Here is a 14544-nt window from a genome sequence, read left to right on the forward strand (position 1 = left end):
TGAAATCCGCAATATTATTCCGGGTGTTGCTGCAACGACTTTTGTATATCCTGCCGAGGATACACCTATTGCCTTCGCTCCTGTTCCGTATAACTCTGCATCGTAAACTGCTGCTAGAAAAAGAACAATAACAGCACACACAACAGCACTGCACAGCACAAAAAAAAGTCACTCCAGTCACGGCAAATTTAACCTTAACCTTTTTTTCTTTTACTCCACCATGTGCCAAATCGGTGCGATTACGAGATTAATGTTACACCTGTTTCGCAGCGCTCGCCGCGCCGCTTTTCTCCACCGTGTGGTCGTATGGAAGCGTTAATCGACGGCCATCGAATCGTGGCACGGCGCCACGGTTTATAAAAGTTTCATTCTGCATTCCACCACCCACACCTGCCAGGAGACCAGGGTTCTCGCGCCATGCATGCGGTCCAATGAATTACACTTACATCGTTGGTTGGATGGAATAGGTCAAACTATGTAACACAAACAAAATTTGCATTTACCGCATATTGTTCTAAGGTTATGTCGTTAGAAGAATGGTCGAATGAATTTGATTCAATGGGAGATATGTCTTTGTACAAGTGTACTTCAAGAATGATTATAATATCTCTCGCCGCACACCAATAGATGTGTCCGTAGATCGGATCGATTTTCCTGGCAAAAGTGGTGCGGTTGGTGCGCAAACTACAGCTTAATTGTGTGGTTGCACGAGAGAGGTAATTGCATCCGCTGTTCACCGCTGTTGACTTAATCAAGATACGATTCCTCGCCATTGCAAGTCTCGATCTTAGATGGAAAATTACTCCAATGACACTTGGGAAACGGAACTTGTGTCACAATGGTGTGGCACAATCGAGTACAGTACACAGTACACAAATTACACATTAGTTTCCTGTCTTTTTAAAGGTGCTGATATAATATACCGCGGCTGTCATGATTCGTTTATTCTGGTTGATGGCTTGTTGGGTATTATTACGGAGTCGGCTTCATACCGTATTCCAGCTAAGTCTTGTGTTTCCCAGTGCCGTGTTCAATGTTTTCGCGGCCTGATTTGCATGGTCGCATAAGCAAATGACCGACAGAAAAGAATACCACCATCACCACCGCGTGATGCAATTATTCTTTATCACCTTCCTTGACGTTGTTGTCGTTCTACGAGTTCGCCGTTAGAACCGAGAAAGGCTTCTTCCATGATTATACACGTATAACAACAAATGCCATTTGTATAGCTCTCGGCTAATGGATATATAATCGCACCGACTAATTCATTTTCTTCTACCTCCTCTTCGTTCATCTCTGCAGCCAATTCCAAACGCCGATTTCATAGTGCCAGTTGAGATAGACGGAACCGTGCACCAGGTGTACGTGCTGAAGCGGCCCCACGTGGACGAATTCCTGAAGAAGATGGGCGAGCTGTACGAGTGTGTGCTATTCACGGCATCGCTGGCCAAGTATGCCGATCCGGTGGCAGACCTGTTAGACCAGTAAGTTAGTCCAAATCCGGGACACGTACACACATACAGAGAAAGCGAATTCAATTCATTGTTTTACTTCCTTTTTATTTTAGATGGAACGTGTTCCGGGCGCGATTGTTTCGCGAATCGTGCGTCTATCACATGGGAAATTATGTGAAGGATCTGAACAAACTAGGGAGGGACTTGCAGAAGATAGTTATTGTTGATAATTCACCTGCTAGCTATATTTTCCATCCGGACAATGCTGTAAGTATATTTATGGAGTTTCTAAGTTTTTGTTTGAGTCTCGAAACGTTCATCCCACTGTTCGTACACCACTATTAGGGTGGCAGCGAAAATGGTCAAATTTCAAAAACCGACCATGTACATTTTGTTTATTGGCCCAAAAAAATGAACTATTCAAAGTTTCAGCTCAATAGGACATGATTTAGGGGTGCCTCAAAGCGCTCAAAGTTTTGATCTCGATGAATCATGCATTTTCAAGTAGTTTGGCATCGAAAAAAATTTCGATTTTCCAAATTTCCTTTACTCTCCCCTTAGAAGATTTTCGAGGATCAAAAAATCTAAACTTTGAACGCTTTGAGACACCCCTAAATTATGTCCGATTGAGCTGAAACTTTTCACAGATAATTTTGTTGGGCCAACAAACAAAATGTACATGGTCGGTTTTTGAAATTTGACATGACCATTTTCGCTGCCATCCAAGTGTATATAATCGAGTCCGATCTACATAATGTATTCGACAAAAATTTAGATAGCGTTAGAATATGGAACTTTGTAATTTTGTGATTTTTCAATCAAAACATGAAAAAGTTGTTATTGGGAAAATTATTTTCCTGTAGAGGTCCCCTTCTCCAGATATATGGATGACTTGCTGGTTATTGTATGGATTATTCATATATTTTTTTCTAAATTCAAAAAAGTTTTAAAATATTTTTTTCAGCGTATTTTTTTAAACTTTTGTTTGATATTTTTTTATTGAAAACTTGAACATTACATTCTCTGAGCAAAGTTTGTTAGGTTAGGTTAGGCCTATAGTTTTTAGATTAGATTTTTTTTCAATATTCCTTTTTTTCAAACATGAAAAAGTTATAGGAGTGCCTATCTTTAGACGTATAAATGACTTGTTGGTTATTTAATGAGCTGATCATTTATTTTTTGGAATTTTAAGAAATACCTTTTGAGGAAAATGAATTTAAATTGAAGAAACCAAAAATTAATGTAAATGTTTTATTTTTTTTGTTTACATTTTAAAGAAAATTTGAAATTTTTTCTACATTTTATTCATTAACCAACATTTTGTAGATCATATTGATTTGGAGCTCGAAATTTTTATAAAAATTTAAGAAAAATATGTTGGCGCTTTTCAAAAAGTAGTTCAATTTTTTTGGGATTTTAAGCATGCAAACTTGCTTAACCCCTTGAACGGAAATAACGATTCTCGTTCGTCATACTTTCCTGAACAAACTGATTACCGTAAATGACAGATATGGCTAAAATAATGGGGGATATTCTATGCGAAAGTGATAATGACTGTGTTGAATTGAGTGAATATGAACAGTAAGTTTCTATGTCAATCCCTCATCTTAAAACTAAGAAAATTAAATCGTCTACCAGAGTAGTGCTGACTGATAAATTGTCGTTCGAGGGATTAAATGACTAATTACTTCACACTCACAACGTTTCACTGCAATCTGAGATGGTGCTACAAACTCCCAAGATGCCAATTGTTCGAATGAAACGGTTACTGTAAAGTACCCCAAACGATTAGTCTATAATTGATAATGGAAAATGTATAAATTAGACACTAGTTGCTACTAACATGCTAACAAAATCCAACTTTTTTGCAAATGTACCGTTTTTCAAAGAAGATTATTTCCTTGACTTTAATTTGATATATCGATCATCTGAATTGGTCCGGTGATTCAATAGTTATGAATTTGAAAAAAGGGTATTTTTGGAAAAAAGGAGAAAAAATGATTTTTCGAACCAGCGTTAACTTTGAAAAATCATAACTCAAAAACGAAAAACTAATATTAAAAAATATAGCGCCCTTGATTCCGAGACCATATGAACTATTAGGTGTACCGGTATGTTTCTTCGGTTTTACAACAGTAACATGAATATTATTCCAGTGAATCAAATTTCCAGACATTCGTTGGAAAGCTACTGTTATTGCGCGTCTTGTTCAGTTTATGTCAAAAAGTTGAAACGTAAACAACATAGTTATTGGCCACTTCGAATATGTCGAATTTCGTACCAACGAGGATGTTTTTGCGGGGAGTGTTACTCCGTTACTTCAATATGAAGAAAAAAGCTGCGGAAAGCCGTCGCATTTTGATGGAAGTTTATCGTGACCATGCTCCAACTGAGCGAACGTGTCAGACGTGGACTGCACGGTTTAAAAGTGGTAATTTTGACTTGGAAGACGAAGAACGAAGAATGGACCGCCAAAAAAGTTTGAAAATGAAGAATTGGAAGCTTTACTCGATCAAGATCCGTCACAAACGCAACAAGAACTTGCAAATACACTTGAAGTAGCTCAGCAAACCATATCCGATCACTTAAAAGCAATGAGAATGATCCGAAAGATAGGAAATTGGGTGCCATATGAATTTAAATCACGAGACGTCGAACGACTTTTTTTTCTCGTGCGAACAACTGCTCCAACGGCATAAAAGAAAGGTTTTTTTGCATCGAATAGTTAATGGCGATGAAAAGTGGGTCCATTACGACGATCCTTAACGTCAGGCAACGTATGGAAACCCCGGCCATGCATCAACATCGACGGCCGCGCGGAATATCTACAGCCAGAAGGTTCTGCTGTCTATTTGGTGGGACCAGCTGGGTGTTGTGTACTTTGAGCTGCTAAAACCGAATGAATCCATTACGGGAGACCTCTACCGACTACTAGAGATGGGCAAACCGTTCACGAACGGTACGAAAGAACTAGTTCGCCGAAAAGAGTGAACGAGCGGTCGTTCTATTTCAAAGAACGATAGTTCTCCCCACGAACTGATTGCGAGCGAACGGTTTGTGAACGAACTGATTCCGTAAGAACGGTTTGCGAGTGAACTGTTTGAGAGTGAACTGTTGGAGAGTGAACTGTTTTTGTGAACGAACTGTTTGCGAGTGAACTGTATGGGAAAGAACTGATTGAGAGTGAACTGTTTGGGAACGAACTGTTTGAGAACGAAGTGTTTGCGGGCAAATTGTTTGCGAACGAACGAGTGCAGCTGAACTGATTTGCGCTGGGCGGAATGGATAAATATAACGAGAACGCTTGTAAGGAAAATAAAACGATTTGTCATTTATGAGCAAAATGCGTGTAACGCAGGGTTTATTTTATTAATGTATTCTCAATTTTGGGTTAAAAATTAAATTAGATATCATATACTTTCTAATTATCAGAAAATAATCTGGGGGAAGCTGGGGCGACTCATGGATTAAGTAAACATAAAATTTTATAGTGTGGGTATGTTGAGAAAAAAGTTTTTTTGTTGCTTTCAATTCATTGTTTGGCCTATTGCGTGAAACTGTGTCTTGTCCAAAAAGAGAATATGAAAAATTGCACATATTTTGTGCGCATCAAATTATTACATAAACTTTTGTCGACCGATAAACATATTTTCACATACAGTTTGCGACTTTTAATGAAGCAGTTTATCTTTCCCCACTAAATTTCAAAAATATAAATCCCATACGTACACTATCCAATCCAACGATATCAATATTGATGCTGCTGTCTATTGATGTTGGGTTCCAGCCAACATTCTATGTTGTTCTTAATACTTATGACAGACATACAACTGTACTAGCGTTGTACTTCGAAAACTGTATGTCTGTCACCATTTACATCGCTAGAACCATGCAAGCAACTCGGTACAATCGCTGTACCTGTACCGACCTATTTTACCGCTGTACATGGATACAGTTGTACTGTGCGCAACTCCATACACGGTTAGTGGTGGGTAGCATGAACAAATCGAATCAAAACACTTGGCAAACATTCTCTTCTCTGACTTTCTCTTGAGTTAATAACTCAGACTGGAAATTTGCTTGTTGTGTTTGATAGTTTAGACGCTGAATAAAAACCTCTTTCATTGAAGTATGTGTTGAAAATTGGAAAAATTCTGATTGTCAGTTTGACATATGGTACAATGTACAACCAAAGTATGTCTGTCATGGTACGATAGTACCTGTACAACGCTGTACTCTTACAACTAGTGATCCCCGATAATCGTTCGATTAATCGATTAATCGAATACTTTCTACAGAAATCGATTATTAATTGAACGAATACCTCACAACCAATAATCGAAGCGAACGAATAATTTACGTCGATTAATCGATCCAAACTCAGAGAGAAAAAAACGTACGGCCGCTGCAGTTTTATCCTGAAAACAAATCATTATCTTTGACGCTCCCCTAAGTTCGTAAACGAAGCTCAATGCCGTCAACGTGAATTGAGCTTCGTTTACGACTTTAGGGGTGAGTAAAAGATAATAATTGTTTTTCTAGCGGAATGAACACTTTTTTGATTCCATATGGCTTTCTAGCAAATGAGAAATATTAATAATCTAACTAATTATTTCTCTCAGTGTGGCGATTAATCGATTATTTGGGCCGATTAATCGTACCGAATAACGAACTGCTGAAAACTATTCGATTAGCTGATGAACGATTAATTTCAAAAATCGGGGATCACTACTTACAACGCAAGTACAGCTGTATGTCTGTGCCTGGTATAATATCGCTGAACGAAAGAGCGAAAGAACGGTTCAAAAGAACTAATTCACTTAGATGAACGGTTAGTGAGTGAACCGTTCATCAAAGTTAACTGTTTTTCCCATCTCTACCGACGACAATTGATGCGTTTGAGCCGTGCACTGAAGGAAAAACAATGCTCGGCTGCATGTCGCGAAACCGGTCAAAACAAATACAATCAATAATTACGAAAACAAAATCCAATGTTTTTACAGGCGGGGTTTCAATTTCAAATATTTTATTTGAGTTAAGCATATAAATGCCGTGATTTTGTATTTCTTTCGCTACTATTTGCTCGAGTAAGTCATAGTAATAATAGAAGAGCAATAATCAGCGCACTAATTTCACCCGAAAACTCGGACATAAAAGTTCACCATCGTAAAATGATTCATTGTCTTGCTCACTGCTGGTGCCTCCAAAAAGGGCGCGATATTTATGCGATAACTTTCTATTGGGTGATTGAATTTGATGTCAGTTTTTTTTCGGTTTTCTATACACGCCATAAACTTCCACTAGTAGTATATCCACACACTTCATTCGATTTGGATTCCCCTTTTTCCAGAGTCGGCTGCGAAACACAATCGGCGTCTTTATGACTAATTCGTCTGCTCCTACACCGCACTAGACGAAAGTATGCACTTCGCAGGATAACGAGCGTTTTCTCGCCCCGCCAGATTACAGACATCCGTATCTTGGGGCAATAACTGGCGCAGCCTTGTCACCTCTCCCCACTTTTTTCCGCTTCGCATACCCGGTGGATAATGATGAAATATTGTTATGGGGGTGGAAAAAGTCTTATCGAGGATAGGGGAAATTCGAAAGTCGTAAAACGTCTTAACCTTAAAGCAGTTCACTGGTGCTGCTACCCATTTGCAGTTTTTTTTTTCATTTTGCCAGCTTCCTTATAACACAGATTTGTTCGGAACTGTTCATGAAAGCTCTCTTACATCAAAAGTTCGACCATATGTATTCCAACATTCTTTTCCCTCCTCCCGCTGTGATCATTTGACTTCTATAAAAGATGAACAAGAAAATTCGTTTTCCCTGTTTCGAGCTGATTCACTTTGACTCACCCGCAATTCGCATCGGATGCCTGCCACGTAATGCTCCCTGCCACTTCTGCGTCTGACAAATCGTAAATCGCACCTCCTCCGCCGCCGCCGCCGCCGCTCTACAACAACGAGAGGTGCGTCTCGAATATCAATAAGTGTGTTTGATCTACGTGCAAAATTGTTTTTTTTCTTCTAACCTTCACTTGCAATCAACATTTTGCGGAACTTCTTCTCGGCTTTCCAATCTCAGGTCCAGGGTGACAATGTTTTAGCCCCAATTTAATAAGAGCTCATTTTCGTTTTACCTCAGTTCGCAAGGCGATCCACAGCGGGAGGTTGTCATCGAACGCACGGTGGGCAGTTGATGAATGTTTGAGAGGCAAGGACTAAGGCGCAAAATGGTCCTTTATTTTCACCATGTTTCAGAACTTTCTTTTCAACTTAAATGGTTTGCGTGCTGTTTTTTCGGAACGCTATTTAATTTGGTGATTGTGATCTTTATTGTGCTGTTTTTGTGATTGGAGGGAGAACTGCCTACAAAATCGCACAACGTAAAGCAATAATATTTCTGTAGGGAATTTAAGGGTCTAACGATTTATGTCTGCTTCTTTACGCGTCAGATACTTCTATACTGCGTCAGATTTTTATACGCAATTTGAGTGCACATTTGTGGTTTTTATTCTTAGCGAAACTGTTGTACAAGCTTGGTTTTTGTTTTGTATCGTTAGGTACAAATTTTTATTTCTAGGAATATCACACTACTTAATTATGTGTCTGTTTATATTCGTACAATGGCCAGAATGTTCTAAAAAATATTAAAAGTTGTTTGAATACCCGTATAAGAACGAATTGTAGAGAACTTAAATTTTTTCGAAAACCATCTACACTGAGGAAGAAAAGTTTTAGAGAAAAACATGAAAATGAATTAAATTTTGAATGACTGAAGACCATTTTTTCTTACATATTTGGACGAAAAAACTTAAACGAAATATCAATTACATTTCCAGGATGTACCAATTTCAGAAAAAAAATTACAGTTCATTTTTCGAATCTCAACTTGTCCTAGTATATAGTATTGCGATAATATGACTAGAGATTCTAATAAAAAGCTCATAGTGTTGAACATAGCATCCTTTTTCGAGATACTTCGAATTTTTTTTCAACATCTAAGTTTCAACATATTTACGGAAATATGTTTTTTTTCATAACAAAAAGGGGTGGGTTATATCTATGATATAACCGCAAAGTTGACGTGGGACTACCGTTGGCTTAGTAATCATTTGTTTGTATTTTGATTAATTCATTGAATGGAACAATTTTCAAATTCTACATATTTTCTGTGTAAGTAAAGAATTTGAACAAACGCCATGTAATGTAAGGCACCTTGATAGCGCTTGACATTTTACAGTTATTCAATTGCTTATCTCAGGGAAAATAAAATTTCATTATTAGTGATAGATGCGTAACAATGGGCCCTATTATAGAAATCGAATCGAGGATTCGATACAATCACTATCACTATCACACCGAGTAAAATCTAGAATTATAGAAATCGAGGAATACAGCTCGACTCGTTACTCTGCTCGAATGTCAGTGGTGGAACAGAAATATTTTGAAACGAGTTTGAAATGTTTCGCAAAGCACTATAGAAAGGATGCCAATTTTTTTTGAGACATCTGCTATGAAAATTATAAATATCTATATTTCCAAAAGTGTTGATATGGTTATGTTTTGGCGAAAACTGATATTCCCTCAACGAATGAAACTTAATAGGCGTAATGCATAAATGGATATGTAATAAAAACGACATCATGGAACAATTTGCTTCACAAAAAATACAATTATTGGAAAATGAACTTTTTCATGTATTCTCACAACTGCAATCGATGGAATTCCGTAAGGAGTCACGCATGAATTTCACTTTTTTAGCAAAACAATTTTTTTTTTGCATATAATTTTCTTTTAGCGACGATTTCTTGTTGTAGCGGCGTCAATAGCTTTATTGTATTGGGCCACCATCTGTGGCCCTAAATTCTCGCTTGTTGTGTGCTAGTGTTTCCTTTACCCTTCATAGCTCCGAAATCGTCTTCGCAAGTCTAGGAAACGATTTTTCAAATGTAGGAACGAGTTACGAAAAACAGAAATGCATGAAATAGAGGCGCAATACAACTCTTTGAATGCACAATGTTTTCGTGACTATATTCATCGCGTCGAAGATAGTGTGAAAGAAAACCCGAAATATTTTTGGAAATTTATAAACGACCGGAAAATGATAAAAGGAATACCACAAAACGTACGATACCGAGGAATGACCGCCAGTACGTCAAAAGAATCTGCAGATATGTTCTCGTCTTTCTTTCAAAGTGTGTCAAGTAACAACTCACCACCTTTGTCTGAAACCTACCTGAACACTATTCCGCAATATAATGTCAACGTACCCCGGATGAGTTTCTCGCCCCATGAGGTGTTGCTAAAACTACAATCCATCGATGGATCAAAAGGCCCTGGTCCTGATCAACTGCCTCCGTTCTTCGTTAAAAATTGCGCAAATTCCCTAGCCCTACCCATAAGTATTTTATTCAACCGTTCATTCAATGAGAAGAGCTTTCCTACGCTCTGGAAGTGCGCCTCAATCAAACCAATTCATAAATCTGGCTCCCTACATGATGTCGAAAATTATCGAGGGATCTCCATTCTCAACTGTCTGCCTAAGGTCTTCGAATCCATGGTGCATGATGTACTTTATCAGTCTACCAAATGCATCATTTCCAATGACCAGCATGGTTTCATGAAGAATCGTTCAACCACTACCAACTTGCTAAGCTACGTATCGACTCTTCTAGACAAAATGGAGAAGCGACAGCAAGTTGACGCTGTCTATGTGGACTTTGCCAAAGCTTTCGACAAGGTACCGCACATTTTGGTAGTTGAGAAGCTCGGACGTATGGGACTTCCAGAGTGGCTTACACAATGGATCTGTTCATACCTCACGGGCCGCATCTCCTTCGTTAAGATAGGCGATTCCTGCTCTGATCCTGTTCATATACGGTCCGGAGTTCCTCAAGGCAGCATACTCGGACCCTTGCTGTTTGTTCTCTTCATTAACGACCTCTGCACGAAGCTAAAATCTAAGAAGCTGTTGTACGCTGACGATTTAAAGTTCTACCGAGTAGTTACATCGACTCTGGATTGCTACGCACTTCAAATGGACATCGAGTCGCTATTGGAATGGTGCCGATTAAATGGAATGGAAGTCAATGCCAACAAATGCTATGTGATTTCTTTCAGCCGTTCTCGTATTCCGCTTTTTATCGACTACAAAATGGGAAACACAATTTTGAAACGTACCAGCACAGTAAAGGACCTTGGAATACTTGTCGACAGCAAATTGAGATTCACTGAACACATCGCCGCAGTAGCGGCCAAAGCGTATTCTATACTCGGATTCCTGAAGCGCACCACAAATCACTTAAAGGACGTGTATAGTTTGAAAACGTTGTACTGCTCACTTGTGCGCAGTGTATTAGAATATGGAGTGCATGTTTGGGCTCCGTATCACGCTGTTCACATCAACCGGATCGAACGGATTCAAAAGCATTTTGTTCGATATGCTCTAAGGCGCCTAAACTGGAGGGATAGGACGATCCTGCCATCTTATGAAAGCCGATGCATGTTGATCGACCTACCGACACTATCAAGCAGACGAATACTCCTTCAACGTATGCTCATATTTGATGTTCTGACAAACCACGTCGATTGTGTTGACTTACTTGGGAAATTACGCTTCAACATTCCTCTTCGAGTGACGCGTCAAGTGGATTTTTTCCGTCGTTCAAACCATCGCACCTTATATGGGATGAATAATCCTCTGGACGTCTGCTGCAATCGCTTCAACGAAGTTTCAGATTTTTTTGACTTTGGAATGACCAAAAATTTGTTTAAAATTAGAATTAACTGATAAGTTATGTCTGTGCGTTACATTTTTATAGCGAAGATATTTTCAATACATTTAACATTCTATATCATATCAATCCAAATCTGTAATTTATAAAGAACCATTATTGTTTTGCAAAACATTTCAGCTTTAGCATATGGTATAGAAAGCTTGGTATAGTATAGCATTTAAAAAGAAAATTTCTGACAAAAGTAACACGTAATAATGTACGCTAGCAGGAATAAGAAATTTTTAGGTAGGAAATTCGGTTGATAGTAATTCAAAGAATGATAAAATTTACTTATGGAGTTATATGTATCATAGAAGAAACGCTTAAAGGGTGTGTCACATCAAATTGCATCACGGAAAAAACGCTGTAGAAATTTGCCCAGTAGACCGATCCTTTTGAAAATTTTAGACAGTAAAATAAAAACTATTAAACAACTTTTGGCATTTTCTTTTATTCATACTTCGAGCCCAAGCCCGTATGCTCGTACCTTCCTCTTTACCCCGTCCATAAGGTTCTGTAGAACGTCAGGTTGTAGTTTTTTTTGAACAGAAATCCATTTTCTCTTGAAGTCCGCCTCCGATTTGACAACTTTTGGTTCTTCCGGAGGGCCTGCTTCATAATCGCCCAATATTTCTCTATTGGGCGAAGCTCCGGCGCGTTGGCCGGATTCATTTCCTTTGGCACGAAGGTGACCCCATTGGCTTCGTACCACTCCAACACGTCCTTTGAATAGTGGCACGAAGCGAGATCCGGCCAGAAGATGGTCGGGCCCTCGTGCTGCTTCAATAGTGGTAGTAAGCGCTTCTGTAGGCACTCCTTAAGGTAAACCTGCCCGTTTACCGTGCCGGTCATCACGAAGGGGGCGCTCCGCTTTCCGCAAGAGCAGATCGCTTGCCACACCATGTACTTTTTGGCAAACTTGGATAGTTTCTGCTTGCGAATCTCCTCCGGAACGCTGAATTTGTCCTCTGCGGAGAAGGACAACAGGCCCGGCAGCTGACGAAAGTCCGCTTTGATGTAGGCTTCGTCGTCCATTACCAGGCAATGCGGCTTCGTCAGCATTTCGGTGTACAGCTTCCGGGCTCGCGTCTTCCCCACCATGTTTTGCCTTTCGTCGCGGTTAGGAGCCTCCTGAACCTTGTATGTACGCAGGCCCTCCCGCTGCTTGGTCCGCTGGACGAATGAACTTGACAAATTCAGCTTATTGGCGACATCCCGGACCGAACTTCTCGGATCACGTCTAAACTGCTTAACTACGCGCTTGTGATCTTTTTCACTGACGGAGCATCCATTTTTGCCGTTCTTCACCTTCCGGTCGATGGTTAGGTTCTCGAAGTATCGTTTTAGTACTCTGCTGACCGTGGATTGGACGATTCCCAGCATCTTACCGATGTCCCGATGTGACAACTCCGGATTCTCGAAATGAGTGCACAGGATTAATTCACGACGCTCTTTTTCGTTCGACGACATTTTTCCAAATTTACGAAAAATTTACATTGAAGCATGGCCAACGTGATCTATACACTCTTATCTGATTTTAAAGCGAAAGCTGAAGATATAATTCCTAAAAATTAAATTTCTACAGCGTTTTTTCCGTGATGCAATTTGATGTGACACACCCTTTACTTTCTGCCATTCTGAACCAAGAGGCATTGATGGTCTCAGTGCATTAAGCTCCTCACTGAATTTCTCCCAATTTTCCTTAACCGGGATTCTATTTGAACTGCCTCCACAAGAACCTCGAGCATTGTTTACATTCGCTTTTCTTGGTTCAACGAGTCGTTCAAACTGCTGGTGATTTGTCTGTCTATTCATTTTCAGCCACTGAAATAAAGTCTTGTCCAGTTAGAATCCGTACGGAAGAAATCATTTATATCTCGGAGATAGAATGACATACAAAAAAGAGTGATCAACCAAAAGAAAGATATATTCTTGCACTTTTACAAAAAAATGTCCTTAAAATTATTTTTCTTCATTTCTGATGAAACTTCTCACTTTTCTGGTGATTCCTCCCATCAAACGTTGCACAGCGGCAGTGTCGACCTCTGTGGCCAGTTTTTTCCAGAATCTGGTCATCCCTGCAGCGTCCCGAGCCATTTTTCCGGTCTTCTTTAGCTTCCGCTTCATAATCGCCCAATATTTTTCAATTGGGCGGAATTGGGGGCAGTTTGGTGGGTTGAACTCCTTCTCGATAAAATCCACCCCGTTGTCGCGGTACCACTGGAGAACCTCCCGGCTATAGTGGCAACTCGCTAAGTCAGGCCAAAACTTAACGGGACCATTGTGTGCCTTTATGAAAGGCAACACACGCTCCTTCAGGCACTCTTCCTTGTACAATTTCGAATCCATGGTCTTTGTAGTGATGAAAACCGGCGTCTTCGCACCACAGGTGCATATACCCTGCCAGATCATCATCTTCTTGGCAAATTTGTCCATGAACATGAACTTGAATTTGGCGGGGACATCGCCTCGTGCCGTGGAAAGATAAAATTTTTGTCCCGGAAGTTGGCCGAAGTCCATTTTTACATAAGTTTCGTCATCCTGGAGCAGGCATCCATGGTACTTCGTTAGTACCTGATAATACAACTTACGAGCGCGAGTTTTCGTCACTAGACTCTGCTTCATCGTCCTATTTGGTTGCTTGATTGCTTTGTAGGAATGAAGTCCAGCTCGGTGAATGATTCGTCGAACGGTACTACGAGCGGCACCGTATTTCTGAGCGATATCATGTTCGGACAGTCCAGGGTTTGCTCTGACGGTTCTCAACACCTTCCAATTCAGCTGACGATCGTAGGTTCCGCTTCGACGCTTCTTTTGAACCGCCCGGTCCACGCTGTTCCGCTCGCGGAATCGTCTGAGCACATCACATACGGTAGTTTTAGCGATATCCAACTGTTTCGCGATCTTCGCACCCGACCACGTTGGATTGTCAACGTGGGTGTGCAAGATTAATTTTCTTCTTCTGTCTTCCATGTGGAATAACTCCGGACTTACGGCACGAAAAAATTTGAAACTTTTACCACCAGAAGAGGAAACATTTGTAAACAAACCGCTGTAAAAACTTTCTTGCAGCGGCCACTGACTGTGCCGCTGTAAAATGTGCAACGCGTACGGATTCTAACTGGACAAGACTTTATACGCTGGAAGTAAGTTCTGCATTGTAAATTGTAACATGATTAATATAAATAATGCACGATTGTACACTTACCTTGTAAAGACTATTCTGGCAGCACCGTAAAACAAAAACTGATCAAAACAAACGAACATGTGTTGAAAATTGCATATATCTGTTTCCCAAAAAAAAAT

General features: G+C 39.8%; 1 protein-coding gene across 5 annotated transcripts in view; it reads left to right on the forward strand.

Annotated features, from left to right (window-relative positions):
• Window positions 1-14544, forward strand: part of LOC129771151 (phosphatase Herzog) — a 178004-nt gene that overhangs the window by 147102 nt on the left and 16358 nt on the right. For all 5 annotated transcript variants that reach the window (XM_055774561.1, XM_055774556.1, XM_055774560.1 and 2 more), the window contains 2 exons: window positions 1303-1484; window positions 1568-1721. In XM_055774561.1, coding sequence (XP_055630536.1) covers window positions 1303-1484; window positions 1568-1721 — 336 coding nt within the window. The remainder of the gene's footprint in view (window positions 1-1302; window positions 1485-1567; window positions 1722-14544) is intronic.

This window comes from Toxorhynchites rutilus, chromosome 2 (genome assembly GCF_029784135.1).
Source record: "Toxorhynchites rutilus septentrionalis strain SRP chromosome 2, ASM2978413v1, whole genome shotgun sequence".
In the NCBI taxonomy this organism is placed as follows: domain Eukaryota; kingdom Metazoa; phylum Arthropoda; class Insecta; order Diptera; family Culicidae; genus Toxorhynchites; species Toxorhynchites rutilus.